A 15,544-nucleotide genomic window follows, 5' to 3' on the forward strand; every position below is an offset into this window, starting at 1 on the left:
GCAAATTGCGAGTAAGGGAACATTTTAGGTGAAACCACAAAGAAATGAGTAGGAATAAATGGGAAGTCATAACATATGCTTCTGTAATCTAGACGTTGCTTTTCTCTCACAAGCCAAAAGTCTGAGGCCTTTCATACTGAACAACAGGAAGAGAGAAGCTACCAAACAAAAATAAAAACTGAAGAAAGGCAAACATGTACCCTGAGCTTTTTGTGTTGCTGCTGCCGGGCTAATTATTGGTGGTATTAGAAGCTTTATTTCACATTTGGTTAATGTTTTAATATCACTGTTTCAAAATTTTCTGGTAACATAGGCTAGCTCTGTTTGGTTATGGCAAATGCATTGAGCTGTTGTTCTGCAAGCCACTTGTTTTCCACTCTCATGATGGAATCCATTTTGGTTTTTGTGTACTCCATTTTTCATTTATAAAATAAATACTTTGTTACAAGTTTGACTACTTATTGTTCCCAAAATCAGCTTATGTGTGCTTCTTCTGTCTCCTTCATGACAGTGCAGTGTTAGGCAATGCAGGTATCTGACATTTTTGCATCTGTGGGATGTTTCTAGGACATGGAATTCAAATCCAGATGCATACAGAGTGCATACTGAGTTTATCCAGGTACACAAAGAATACTTGAACTTTTGTGATCAATACTATTCTTTGCTTCTGTTGTTGTTGAGAGCCAAAGGGCAATCTGTGCATATCCAGCAGCAAAGCATTTGGCAGTGTTGTTCTTTGCACGGTTATATTACAGTGCAGAAGCTCCAGGTACCACTTCTTTAGTATTTATTTTATTGTTCAGTGAATATACTGTTGAAAACTGCAGAAGTTAGCATTGGTTTTGTGTATGTGAAGAAACAAAATGAATAAGGGTTGCTTTATGGTTTCTAAAGCTTCTAAAGTAAACCTCACACAGGTCTGATGTTTCAACCTTATCTTGACTTTTATCTGTATTCTGTTTTGAAATACTCTGTTTCTAGCTTAGCTCTAGTTTCTTTTTTTTTTTTTTTTTGGTTGTTGCTGTTTCTAAACTATTCTTTTTTTCTTAAACATCCAATTCAGCATAAGGTATTTACCCTGTTAACTCTGCCATCTCTCTAGAAAACAGCTCTTGAGGCATACTGAGATGTAAATGATTCTTGGGAATAACCTTTTTGATGTCTAGAATTGCTCCAGTGATGGCTCAGGGAGTATCTGCCTATTGTATCAAGACTGCTGCCTGCTTGCTGCAGAAGAGAAGCTTGCCTATGCTTCTGGAGGAATTAATTCCTGCAAACCTCACAGCTGTCAACACAAGCTGACACTAGCTTGGCAGCACACATCCTTTTTGGCTCTAATTATGTTTCTGGGATGGTGTTTGTTCAGGCCCCGGATCTGCTACTTCTGTGGAGGCTGCTTCAGTTCACTGCAGGAGAGGGGAGCAAAGAGAAGGTAAGGGGATCTGGTGCCAAAATCTTCCTGCTTTTTATTGCTTTACTCTCTGTCACTTTCTTGCCACTTACTATTTTTTGTGTTTGAATTTCAGCTAATCCCTCCATGTTCATATGATTAATGTGCTTTGTGGTCTTGGAAGATTTGTTGAACTTAAACCTTAAAGTGTTAACTTCACTTTTGCTATACTAAGCTATTTTAATATCCAGTGGAAGACAAACCATCTGACTTGCTACAGCATCAGCATACTTGCTGCTGCCTATTTGCTTATTCCTTGCCTGTAGTGTTATGGACTGATTCATTTGTTTGGTTGGTTGGGTTTTTTTGTTGATTTTTCTTCAGAAAGGTCACAGTTGCTTCCACCTATCAGTAGCAGACAGAAGGTAAAATATACCTTTGCACCTTGACCTTCACCTTGAGTGGGAATGGATGTTTCTATTTAGAAAGTAAATTAATTAAAATAAAGTGAAGAAAAGGGAAGAATAAACACCAATACAGAAGTGGCTGTGGGTGACTGCTTGTGTTTAAACATGGCTTCCAAGAAAAAGGATTTTGTGAATTCTGTAAGTGCACAAAACAGGATGTTATCTAAAGTAAGCTGTCTGCTCAGTCAGGGATGTCAATACCTGACTTCAAATGTTATCAGAGACACAAATTAAAGGAAAGTGCGAAGCAGGAAGAAATTATGATGAATTCCTGGAAGACAAGTTTAATCAGGATCATTATGTAATTTTACACAATGACTAGGTAAAATGAGGTAGATGAGAGTTACTCAAAACACAGATATTTGCTTTTAAGGATCTCAGCAGCTTAGAAGGTAGTATTTCAGTTAAGTTACTACTGACTTGGTTTTGCTTTTCTGTACTCTGAAAGTTCGGGGGGGAGGGGGGGGGAGGAAGAAAAGTAGGAGCATGGTAAAAAAGCATTTTAACTTTGATAAGACTGTACTGGAAGATGTGGGCTTTTCCTTCACTAACTTAGAGAGTCATCTTTGTTAGGAAAATAGCTTTGCTCAAAGATAAATTTACTGTATAAATTAGCCATTATGGCTTAGTAGGTAGTAAGTCACAGATAGATATGTTAATATTTTGGTTTTCACCTTGTGCTAAAAGAGTCTGCACCCTCCAAGAAAGTTCACTAAGAGTCTGATTAATGTTTCATGCTCATTGCTGTTGCAGTCAGAAGAAAAAGGACACCCTAACCCTGTTCCCTGAATCAGTTTTACTCATGACTGCAAATACTTTACTGATATTTTGTTCCTATAAGTCATGTTTGCTTCTAGTCTGTTCAGAATTTATTACCTGGTTTCCTCCAAACTTATTTCAGTTGACCCATCTCTTTTTTATAGGACATTTCAGAGATGTTCATACAGAGCATGAAAGAAATGCAAAGCAAGAAGGAAACAGACCATCCTAACTGGAGTTAAGAGGAGCTGTTCATTGACCCACTGTGTAAATATGTATTATGCTAGCTGCAGCTTGCATTAAGTTGTTCTTGTAAAAATAAAGTGAAAACCACTTGGAAATAAAATATAAATTAAAGCCAGGCAAGTTTAAACCAAAAATAAATATTATTAGATTTCAGAATTATAGTTTCACCTTCCTCCTGCGCATAGCTTGAAAGGTAAATAGCAATTTGCAACTTATTTCCTCCTTAAGCTGGTGGTTTATTTGAAGTTCAGGTTGTTAGTTAACAATTGATTGTAGACAGAAGTTTTAGAAATAGATTTTCATCCTCTCACTTAAAGTTAACACTAATATTTCTGATATGATTATATTTCCAATTTGGATAGCCCAAGATTTTACTGATTAAGTTCATATGGGGTTTAGCCTATTTTTTGGAGGTGATCCTGTATTCTGATATACCAGTGCTACTTTGTGCTAGAGCTTGTCCTACTCTGTCAGAAGTTTATTTTTTTTCCAGTTCTGCAAATAACCTTGGTAAGTTCCATCCTTTCTTTGTGCCCTGTTGCCAGATGCTAGCTGTCTTATTTCTATGATACTCTAAGATCTCTGGAATACAAGTTCTATGCTAGAGTTGAGTGATATTTTTTATTGTCATTTATACTGGTAAGGAGACATAATTTTTTTTTTCTTTTCTGCATCACTGCTTTGACATGTGACCGCACTCATAACTCTGACATTTCTAACGTCTTTGGAAGAGGAAATGCTGAGAACATTCCTTTGTAAGAATCCTTTTGTCTTAGTTCACCTTCTGAATTTGGGAGTAGTCTCGTTCTTTCAGAAGAAATTAAGTCACTACTAAAAGGAGAGGGTGAGTTGAAAATAAATTTGTACAAGATACGCCTTTGTTTTTGGAACCAAATAATCTAAGATAAATTGTGAGTAATAACACCAACAGAAACTGAAAATTTTCTTTGAATCAAGAGAACTGGATGTGAAAATTTACAAGTTGTTTATATCTCCAAGACAATAATGCCAGAACATTCATTTTCATAAAAATCTGTGATCTCTTTGAATGGAGAAGGCAGTGTAGGCTATGTTGTTAGCTAACTGCTGTCCCTCTTGGTGTGTCACCAAATGGTTTTTGGTATGCTAGTTTCACTTGAGGCCTTTGCGTTCCACAGGCAAGCTCTTTCAAATGTGGATAAATGCTTAGATTCTGTCTCCAGGTGTAACCAGGAAGAGCATAGATTGCAACAGGTAACATTAAAATACAACATAAAATGAAAAATTATTTAGACTTTGTTAAAAGACTTACCATGGAACAAATTTGAAGTGGTGCTCCCCCCCTGCCCAGCCCTAAATACTTGACTCTGCATCTGTAACGTTTTTGGCCAGGACAGTGTCTGTCAATAATAGATGAAACACTGTTACTTACATAGTGTGTACAAGCAATACTTCGTATTTCTGAGAGAAGAAACAACTGAAGAAGTTAAACATATTTACAGAGTGAAGGGGATAAAAATTACTGTTAACAAATGTGTAAGCAACCTGTAAGTAGGTATCTTTCTTTACAGGTAAATTTGCCAAATAATACCCCCCAGGCAAATAATAACCCCCCCAGGCTGGGGTTCCTTCCACCCCCCAAACACTTTTTTGCTTTTTTGTCGGTGCTCAGAAGGTTCTTTGAGAAATAAATTTAGATCTTACAGACATCCATTTCATGGATGGGTTTGGTTTTGATGCAATTCCTTAGAATAGAGAAGTATGGTTTGTTTTGTTTGTTTGTTTGTTTTTTCTCTCAGTGAATATGCACCTTTTTTCTCCATTTTCCAAGGGAAAAAGACAACACCTTGCCATAGTCTAAAACACCAACCCTGCTCTGCCTTATTTAGTCCAGAAACTTGAACGTATGCCACTCCCCCAGTGAACCACTGGCAGTAGTTTAATACACATTAGCCCAAATGGTAATTTAAAGTAAATGAAAGAGCTCCAGCAAGCAAAATCAGATTAGGTAGCAGTGGTTAGAAACAGTCTTCTATGTTGGGAGATTTGTATTCTTACCCTGAGTCAGCAGAGAAGTTTTGTTTGTTTTAAAATAATGTACTAGACATGGGCATATTTGCTATTTAATGTTGTATTTGCTGCTGAAACCATTTTTAAGTTTTCTATATTACTATCAGGTTAGCATAAAGCTTTAATCTCTGTTGTAGCAATTGTCTGCTTACATAAGTTGGAAAGAGTTTCCCACTGGGACTAGCAATCCTATTCCTTTATTTGCTCTTTTTGAATAAACAAATGCCCGATGATATGTTGGGTATTTATGTTTGAGAGCTTTTTTTGCCAGTAGTTGGGGATTTTGCCTACACTGTTTGCTGTGAAATCACCATAGCATTTTAAGAATCGGTGTTTTACAACCAAGTTCATTTTAAGATGTCTAACAAAATTGCAATGAGACACCTTTTCAAGTCAGTTATTTCATCTTCGCATCCTATTTAAATCAATGTTTTAAAGATCTGTGTGATTGCAGTCATAACTTAATCTGATTGTAGCCTGGTGCTATGGAATTACTTCAGATGTTCTTTGCATAGATGCTAATTCTCCACCAGAGATCTTGAATTTATAAAGGTGAGAGTGTACTGACAAAAAAAAAAAAAAATTACTTGGAAGGTATTTTGGGTAGTACAAAGACAACGGAATTAATCCCTCAGCATTATAGGTAGTGAAAAGCTGTTGGATCCATGGAAAGTGCCGAGATTTAATGTGAGAAGGTGGGAAAAATACATGTGGGTGAAATACGTGGGTTCACAAATCTTTCTTTCAGATTCTAGAAGCAAAAGAAAACAAGAATGTGCTGGATTATTATTTTGTTCATCTAAAACGCCAGATACACTACTGGATATTACTGAGATCACTTCTCACAACAATCTTTTTTTGGGGGGGAGGGAAAGAGAGGAAGGTGCTAGAAAAATGTAGGTTTTCACACCATTAATGACATAGGCATCCCTCTCCCTGTGTTAAAGTGGGGCGCAGAGGGGTTAATTGGTTTAATGGCTCTGCCTAGGAGCACAACCAGTTCTCCTCAAAGGTACAGAATACCAGAGAGCCATCTATTTTAGTGTATTTGATTTTATTGGAGGATTTTGGTTATGGCTATTGACAGAAATTAAACTTTAGAGCGATGCAAAAGCAGCAGCCAGATGTTAAGCTGAGCAGTACAACAGGTACCAGGAGCCGGTGGCCTGACAGGTGCTTTATAGAAAAGCACATTAATTATAGTTTCTGCTCTGCTTGTAGCAGGACACGGAGTCACTGTGGGCCATGACCTGGCCCTGCCTCTCTACAACAAGAAGCCCTGGGGTCACTGTAGAAGGAGAATGGAAAAATACCCTACCCCCGTTTCTTCAAGCGGGTCTGTGAGGAAGCTGTCCGGGGGGGCCGGGCGGGAGGCCGCGGTCCGCACGGTGTCTCTCCGGAGCAGCCGGCGGCCTCGGGGAGGCGGCAGGGCATTCAACACCGGGCATTTCCCGCGCCAAGCCCCGCTGAGGCGGCCCGGCCCGCCCCGCCCCCCGGGGGTCCGCGCAGCCGTTCCGGCCGCTAGTGCCCTCGCGCGCCCGGACGCTGCTTCTCCTCAGGGCCCCCTTCCCGCCCGCCCCGCGGAAGGATCCCTCCGCCAGCGCGGTAACGCGGCCGTCCTTTCGCCTCACGGCGCGGGTCTCCCTCCGGCTGCTCCCGCCGCCCCTGAGGCGCCGCCGGCCGGGCTCGCCTACGGACGGCGGTAGGTGCTGGCGAGGGTCTCCGCGGGCTCCCCTCAAAGTCCCCGGCCATAGAGGGCACTGTGGCGCAGGTGCTCCTCGAGACACTGGATAGCGGCATCGTCCACCGTGGGGTCGAACTTGTTGGCCAAGAGGTGGTGCTGCTGGAGCATCCAGGGCAGGTCGCCCGCCCCGTAGATGCAGACGGAGCGCTGGTGCCGGCCGGTGCAGGGCGGGTAGGGCGCGCCCTTGCTGGTGTCGCCCTCCAGGTACTGCCACTTGACCAGGCGGGGCAGGGCGTTCATGTCTGAGAGCTGGAACTTGTCGTTCTGGGGCTTGGCGCCTGGCACGCCGGGCATGCGGTTGAGGGTGGCCCAGATGTGCTCGTCAGGGCTGTAGGTGTCCTTGGCCCACTCGAGGAACTGCTGCGCCGTGGGGTTCTCGAAGATGTGCTGCACAAAGGCCCGCGTGACCACGATGTACGCGTTGCCCGTGAACATGGGAGAGTTGTGGGGTGGCGGCAGTTTCTGCTTGGCTGTCCGGGAGATGAACTTCCCCACTTTGTGGTGGTACTTCCAACGCTCCTGCTTGAGGGCTGAGGGCTTCTCTGACTCCATGCTGTTCTGCCCCTGCAGCACCTTCAGGGCACGGATGATCTCGGCATTGGTCTTGATGGGGAAATCGGTGCCGCAGGTGTTGAGGATGTAACGCCATTGCACGGGGCTCCGCAACAGGTCCTGCATGCAGTTGAGGTCAGCCTGCACCCGGGACCAGGAGGCATAGACCACATTTTCCAGGCGGCTAGCCACAAAGACATTGGGGAGGCAGGCTACGATGGCCCGCACGGCCTCCTGGAAGTCAGCCGGGGACTTGCTGTCAACATGGACGCAGTAGACGTTCTGGGGGGCGTAGATGGACCGCAAGAGCCGCTCAAACATCTCGATTTTGTTGTGGATGACCATGGAGTAGGCGATGGGGAACTCTGCCTCCTCCTGACTCAGCGGGAACTCAATGAACCGCCGGGTCTCCCTGAAGTTGCTGCAGTCCTTTGTCATGTTCAGGTACTGACTGGGCGACAGGGAGACCCTTTTGTTCGCAGCCTCTATGTTGCTGAGCTGGGCCTCCTGGATGGCTTTCTCATCCCCACGGACAATCCCCGAGCAGTTGATCCTCCTGCTGGGGGAGAGCTCCAGTGCCCGGTATAGGCGTTGGCGGCAGCGTGGGTCGGCAGCGGCAGCTGGCTGTTTGTCAGGGCAGGGCCGGCTGGCACTGCGGATCGCCAGGGCGGCCACCAGCAGCAGGGAGCCCAGCAGCACCATGCAGCGCCGCCGTGCTGGCAGGGGGTTCCGCTCACATAGCCGCATGCCGCCGTGGCAGCGGGCACAGCTGGCAGCCTCGCGCCCTGTTCCGCCACGTGCCGCCTGCCCTCCCCGCTGTTCAGCAGCGAAGCACTGCCTCACCCTCAACTGACACCTCTCCCCCCAGCCCCTCCCCACCTGCCTGGCCTCAACAGGTCTGGTCTTGCCTCTTCGGTGAGCTTTGCGGAGGGTGCTGGAGCCGGTGCTGCGCACAGAGTGACTGGACAGCCTGGGTGCGTGCTTCCTGGGTAGTGGTGAAATAGTGGCAGGGCAATTGCAGCGTAACCGCAGGTGAATAATAGGTGAATAAAAGGAAGTCTCCTCCCTCCCCGTGGCGTGACTGCGTTTGGTTTTGTCAACACTGGAGGTGGTTGTGTATCTTGTATGTCTGTTTAAAAGAAGATATTTTATCTTACCCCTGTCCAGTGTGTAACGCGAGGAAAATTGCTCCGGAATGCAACCCCATGTAACATGCTTTTAAAAAAGACTTTACTAGATGACTTTGGGATCTAACCTGCTTTTCCAGTGTTCAGAGCATTCCAGCTCACAGGTCAAGGGAGTGACAGCAATAGCACTGTAGTCTAGAAGCCCAGCTGCAGCAAGCTTTCTGCTGGCCTGGAGCATTTTGAGCTTTAGTGAAGGATTATCGCAGGTGTTGGATAACTGGGCAAAGTAGAATCTCTGCTTCTACAGTGGAAGCAGAGGGTGAAGAGAGAGGCCATGGTTTATAAATAATTTGCCACAAAGTATCCGCTTAAAGGAAGGAGTGAGAGAATACTTGCAGAGAGTGTCAGGACCTCCTGTATATACCTACATGCACATCCTGGTTAAGTATCACAATAGAAAAGGTGGGATAACTGCAAGTGACTAAAATATGCTTTGAGCCATGATGAACAAAATAGCGTCCCCTAGGTTTTGCAATCATCCTGAACTACTTTGTAGTTTGAACCAAACGTGGGATTTGGTACCATATTTGTAAAAAAGGGCCAATTTCAACAGTTTCAATGCTAAGTCAGAATTTCCAAGATGGGTTTTCTAAGATACCAACAAAGGTGTATTTATTTTAATTTTTTTCTTTCTTTCTCCAGTTGTATCAAGGAACCAAACTCGCAGAACCTGCAGCTGGACTGAGAACCGTTGCTGTAAGTGTAGTTCTGGATGGGTTCTAGAAAACAGCAGCAGTTACTTCCCCAATTTCAAAACTGAGATTATTTGTTGAATTATTAGCTTTAACCAATTCAGTAAATAACTTAGACATCTGTGGTTCAGAAATTCTAATGGGCATTATGAAAGGCAGTGATGTGATACATGTAGTATTTGCCATATGCACAGCTGTCAGTTTGCCTGTGCTAAGTACCAAAGTGAATGTGCGTGGGAGAAACATGGGGAAAAAAGGCTTGGGGAACATAAACAAGGTGCTAGATGGGCCAGCAGCTTCTCAGTGTAAGAAAGACACTGGTCTTGCTTATGTGTGTACTGTGCTTCTGAAATTTGTTTCTAACCTGTGTTCTGTTTTCACTGCAGAGCTCGTTGACCTGGACAATTTCAAAGCGTCTGAAGAAAGGTATTTTACAAGAAACTCTTGGAATAGGACAATAATAGTAGTGCATCTTCTGCACTTCCAAGCAGCTCTTCCCCTCCAGGTCACCTCTGCTAGACTGTATCCTTGCAGTATTGTACAGAGGGATGGCAACTTCTTGTAGTCTTGGGATTCTCTTTTTCTAAAGCAATGTCTTTCTATCGATCCTCTACTCTGATTTCAGTACACAGATATCCTTTCATACAGCCACTGCTTGTGGGCTAGGAAAACAAGAGCATATTTTATATATTGTATAGCATTGTAAACAATAATTTCTACTTTATGGTTGTAGCTGCTCTGTATGTGTTGTGTCTTGTAACGGTGTGGTCGAAGAAATCCTCAAATTCTTAATCCTACAGGAACTATATTTAGCTATATTTATTTCCAGTTATGTGCATTTTTGAGTAATTCTTCAAAAATTTTGGTGATGTGATTCAGAAATGTAATGGTGTTTTTCCCAAAGGTGTTTTTAAGGAATTTGAAAAGAAACTGTAACTCTATAATCATATTTTTACCTTCTGTAATTCTTTGTTAAGAGTCAGTAGTTGCTAAGTCTAACCTGAGACTTGAAAAATGTGTTTTCAGTGTTCTCAGCTATGCTTTTAAAGCCAACAGTGTATTTGGTCTCTAAACAGTGCCAAAAACTAAAAAAAAAACCACCCCAAACCCACCCCAAAACAGTGTGTGAAATGACAGCAAAGGGCTGCTGTATTTCATTTTACGCTGGCCAATGGCTGACGTCACATGCACAGATAGATAGAGAGTAGGCTGTAGGAGCAGTGTATTCACTTCTTGAAAATACTGTCATACACATTGATAAATATCAGCCACAGGGAGTATTATTTTTGGAAAAGTTATCTTTGTTGATAACTTTATCTGACAGTAAATGTTTTCTCAATGAAAGCCCGATACTGAGTAAGGAAACAAATTATTTTGGATTAATTTGTCAACATTCTGTAAATTTAGTCACAGGTTGAAACTCCTTTGGAAGAAGTTTGTCATTTAGCTTTTACGTCTTGAACTTTTTCAGTGTAAGAAACTTGAAACTTTTGAAGGTTTCTATGATTAGGACCGTGGCCATAGGACCACACATCATCTGCTCTTCATGTATAGGCTGTTATCTCAAATTAAAAAAAGCACAGCAAACCCAAGTAGTCTGAAGTGCTTGTGCCTCTACTGACTGAAGTATTCACCCTTGCCTACTTTCAGGGTGAATTTTTAAAACTGTCTCCTTTGGAAAGTGTGAAATGTAAAGGTCCAGCTAAACAGCTGAAAAGCTGAAAAATAATAGTTATCAGTTGATCAAACTATATGTACTGACCAACCCTCTCTGAATGCCTTTTATTTGGCATGCCAATTTTTTCTGTGCTGTAGTATTATTCTTTATGCATTCTCTTAAGAGCAGGTGGTAATCCACATGGTAAACATGGGTAAATATTTGCTTTGCTCTCTGCTAGGCAGGTCTGCTGCATAACCACAGCAGATGAGCTGTGGTTATGATTGCAAACTTTACAATTTCTGTGAAGCTTGATATCTAACTTGTCTGATAGGAATAGTATGTATTATAGACAAGATATATACATCTAAAAAACTTCATGAAAATGAATTTGTGTCCCTAGTTACAGTTTAGATAAATAGTTGATATTTCAGTTAAGTAACAGAATACAGATGCTAATATCTCACTATACAGGAAGTTGTGTTTTTTTTTCTGTTGCATATTCATGATGAAATAACTTAATCCTTAAAGACACATGAAAATGGAATTAAATAAAACATAATTAACAGTATGCTTTCTGCAAAGCTGCTTTTTTTTCCATGAGAGAAATGTTAGCCTACATAAAAGAATATTTTGTTGGTAAAGTCTAAGACTTGAGAACTTGTTTCCATATCAAATGGGGATTAAATACTCTTAGTATCGATATTCTTGTGTGTAACTGCAACTTCCAACATACTTAATTTTGAACTGTGGGCTCAAATCGTTGACTTTGACTTTGTTTAATGCTGATCATGTCTCAGTGAATACTCTTTTTACAAGTGAGTGTAAAACAACTGTCCTACATAAGGTTGCTATAGTACAAGAACTGTCTACAGGGTAACCAGCAGCCACTTGATTACTTACATAGAGATCAATAGCTTGGAGGGATGACAGTAGATTACAATGTAAGAGAAGGACAATTTAATGATATTTAGGTAATCTTTCAGAACACTATCTGTGAGAAGTTACATAATGTAAGATTCTTGTGGTATGCATTTTGCAGAAACATACATCAAGCCACAACTTCCTAAAGTTGTTTATATTTGAAATGGTGAAGGAACGGTATAGAGAGGAGTTCAGGTGTTTGGCAATGATGGCCATGACTTAAAGATCACTGTGCTTTCATAAGACAGACTGGTGTTTCTGTTCACTTTCAGAATTCTGCTGTCAATATCAAAGAATGAAGAGTTCTTCATCAGTGTGAAGACTCTCAGTAAAAACAATTTTGATAAGTCTAGACCCTACATCTCTCTAGTGCCTGCCTCCATTTTAATAAGCCACATCAAGTCAGAAGTTCCTGCTTTTTTATCTTTCCTGTTAAGGGTTAAAAGGAATCATCACAAGGTGACCTGTTACCTACTTGCACAATTTTTAGGTTGTGGTTCAGATGAATGCATTGGAGAGTGGAGAAAAAAACATGTATTCTGCTTGCTTCCCCAGGGGAAAAAAAAAACCAACTATGTGATTGTTTGCTGATGGTGCCACACCTGGTAAATCACCTGGTAGAAATTTAGATTGTGATGGCAAGGCTCATAGTCTCAGTGGGTTCACCTGTACACAGTTAGCTTGTAGAAGGAAAAGGATTTTCTCTGGGAAAGCAGCATTAATAAAGAGGTACAAACAGAACTCACTTGAAGGAATCAGCTTGAAGTGGTGGCTACTAATATGTGTTAACAAAGAATTTTTATATGTGTAGATATACTGTTAGCTTCTTTAGTGTGACTTCTAAGAAATATATGGAAGTAGTAAGTTTTATTAACCTAATCAAATAGACATCTGAGGCTAGACTTGTACATGCTACATAAAATCTTGTGTTATACTTCATTGCTTGGGTGAGCTTAGAATTTCGTTTTTAGCTTTTTGGTCACAAATGGTTTGATAGAATTTTTTTTTTTTTTTTTAAGTTAGAATCTGTGCAGCCTGTTCCTGTAGGGATTTTGAAGAACTCCACCTCTAAGCTGTAATACCACTTTTAAGCCATTAGGACATGGTTGTCTTTATCATTTTGCTGCTTTTGTATTTTATGTCCTCTCAGTTTTCAGAAGAAAGCCTTCTTTCCTGCCGATTCAGTTGGAGGCATAGTGTGCATTGTGGTGTGGTTTCTCCTATGTTGGCTAACTGCTCTGTAGGCACTACTAGCTTGCAGCTAACTTCTGTGTTCTCCAGGACATTTGTGTCAACAGGGGGAATCTTATATACACAACACAATGACTCACAGTTAACCTTTGTGTCTGATAGTTGTTTGTTTTTTATGTGTCGTCTAGGTAGTGAAGAGTTAAATACAAGGAAGTACATGCATGAGGTGCAATTGTAATCAGAAAGCAATGCACTTTCCTTCACAAACTGTTCCAGTATAGGTCCTCTCCACAGGCTACAGTCCTTCAGGATAAACCTGCTCCAGCGTGGGTCCTTCGCAGGCAGCAGTTTCTGTCAGAAAACCTGCTCCTCTGTGGGTTTCTCTCCACTGGCTGCAGCTTTCTTCAGGGCACATGCTCCTCACTGCTCCCCCCCAAGTTATTCACTAGCCTTGGTGTCTGCAAGCCTGTTTCTCACACTTTCTCCATCCTGCCAATTGCTGAGCAGCTTTTTTTTTTTTTAAAAAAACACCTTGTCTGAAACATGTTTTCACAGAGGCACTACCAGCTTCACTGATTAGCTCAGCTTTCTATGTCTGGCATGGCGCAGCTTCTGGTCTTTTATCACAGGGGCTGCCTCTGCCTCCTTACCAAATCATTGCCATGTTAACCCAGTAGATGAACCTTTGTTCCTCTTATACTAATGGCAGGGAGGAAGTGTGCAGAGGTGAGTGATAAGGGTGTGACTTAGATAAGGAAAGTTGTGAGTGATTTTTTTTTCTTGCTTTGTCTTTCCCTTATTCCCTCTCCCACCCTCAGCTGGCTACATACTTGTATAGAGAAGCTGATGGCTCTAGTCTTTTCTGTGTCCGCTAGTATATTTTACAGCTATAAGACGATTTGTGATATAGTTAACATGTCGAAGACATGTAGGTGATTATCCAGGCTTACAGATAACAGGTAACCTAAAACCATGGAGAATCAGCTTGTTGATTCTTTCCAAAGTTACATGGATTAGTTATGTGAGAAATACCTACCGGCCTGAGGCCTGTAAAATTATTTTGCAGGCACACATCTAAAAATACTTAGGGTTGGCTCTGATCTTCCTGTAATTTTTGGTTATGTAATAAAGTATCATTAAACAAAATTAGTGATATTCTTACTGACCGCTACTTAAGCAAGACTGTTCCTAAATATACTCTATACATAATTTGCTGTTAAGGACGCACCTTGTGTTAAAATATAGTATTCTGTTGTGGAGAGCTGCATTCCACTTTTTCATGTGTGTTCACATAGGGAATTTTCTTGTTTGTGTCAAGTAGAAATGGATATTTTTCCGAAAGAACTGTTCTTTTTTAATCAATACTTCCTTTGAACTATGCTGACAAGAAATAAGATTTCTATCTTCTTGACTGCTCAGACCTTCTTTTTTAACTGACTGTGCTGATACCGTGATACTTATCTACCAAAACACAGAAGTGTATTTGGCTTATAATTTTAAGATTTATAGTTTTTAAATTGTTGAGAAACATTTAGAAAACATTATGGTAACCTTCCCATTATATATCTTCAGAGACCAAAAGTTCAATGTTCTTTTGGTATGGAGTCTTTGGCACATCTTGCTTTCCAGTGGGGGTTGGGGAGCGAGCAAGGAAGTCTTGAGGTTTCACAATAAATATAATAAACCTTATGAAAATATGTAGGTATTATATATTTACACCTTATCTGTAAAACTTCAATATGATGAACACTGTCTTATGCAGGTTTTCATTTTTGAAGTTGAAAACTGTATAATTAGACTTTAGCTTCGTTTTTCTTTCCATTTAATTTCAACTGAATTATGTGGCTCAGTCCTGTAGTCTGTAACAGGTCAACCTGTATCTTTACAAGCTACTAACACTGCATCCACACTAGCATCCTCTTTGGTCGTTTTGATGACTAATTAGTGATTAAGTCAATCTTTGAGGAAACTGTTGGATGTTAATTTTGTTTTTTAGAATTCTACTTCATTGCCGGTTTGTGACAAATGGTTTGAAAGCAGTATATGCAATACCTCTGGGTCTGTCCCTACATGGACGTGATTCAAAAAGAACATGAAAAGGCAGCATACAGTAAGTAAAAAATCAAAACACAATCATTTTTGTAACATGCATACCAGTACATGTTTTGGAACTTAGCACTGGTTGATGTTAATCATCTTACAGTTGCAGGCTCATTGCTCTGCTGTTTCTGGACTTCTGTGGAAATCTTACTGCAGGAGAGAAGGATTTCTGCTTTTATCCAAGGCAAAATAGCTGGACTGTATGGAGTAACAGTGAGTATGGCTTTGAAAAAAGCTTAAGCAGTTAGTCATAATTGACATTTAGTTAGCAGGATTTTATTTATTACACAAAACCTGAACTCTGCTTATAGGTATAATGAGTTTCCTAAATCATATTTTTTTATAATACAGCAAAATAGGGGTATAAGGCTTTACTCACCTTATGCAGATTGCTGAAGAGGCAGGCAAACAAATGGTATGATGCTGGTAAAGGTGTTTAAAAAAATTCTTTTAAACCGCTCTTAAAACTGGCACTGTTTCTGACTGTGGTGCCCAACACTGGAAACTGGACTGTGTCCTGGGGGAAGAAAATAACCTGACTTTTCTTGACGGATGTAACACAAAGAAAACACAGTGATACTGAGGC

At 41.2% G+C, this 15,544-nt stretch overlaps 1 protein-coding gene across 1 annotated transcript; it reads right to left on the reverse strand.

Annotated features, from left to right (window-relative positions):
• Window positions 1-6,646: 6,646 nt before the first annotated feature.
• On the reverse strand, window positions 6,647-7,954 carry GCNT3 (glucosaminyl (N-acetyl) transferase 3, mucin type; the record flags this gene model as incomplete). The annotated part of the gene is made up of 1 exon (XM_082488836.1): window positions 6,647-7,954. One exon carries the CDS (start codon window positions 7,952-7,954, stop codon window positions 6,647-6,649), a length of 1,308 nt encoding a protein of 435 aa, XP_082344962.1.
• Window positions 7,955-15,544: the final 7,590 nt, after the last annotated feature.

This window comes from Vanellus vanellus (genome assembly GCF_965231255.1).
Source record: "Vanellus vanellus genome assembly, chromosome: 11".
Classification (NCBI taxonomy): domain Eukaryota; kingdom Metazoa; phylum Chordata; class Aves; order Charadriiformes; family Charadriidae; genus Vanellus; species Vanellus vanellus.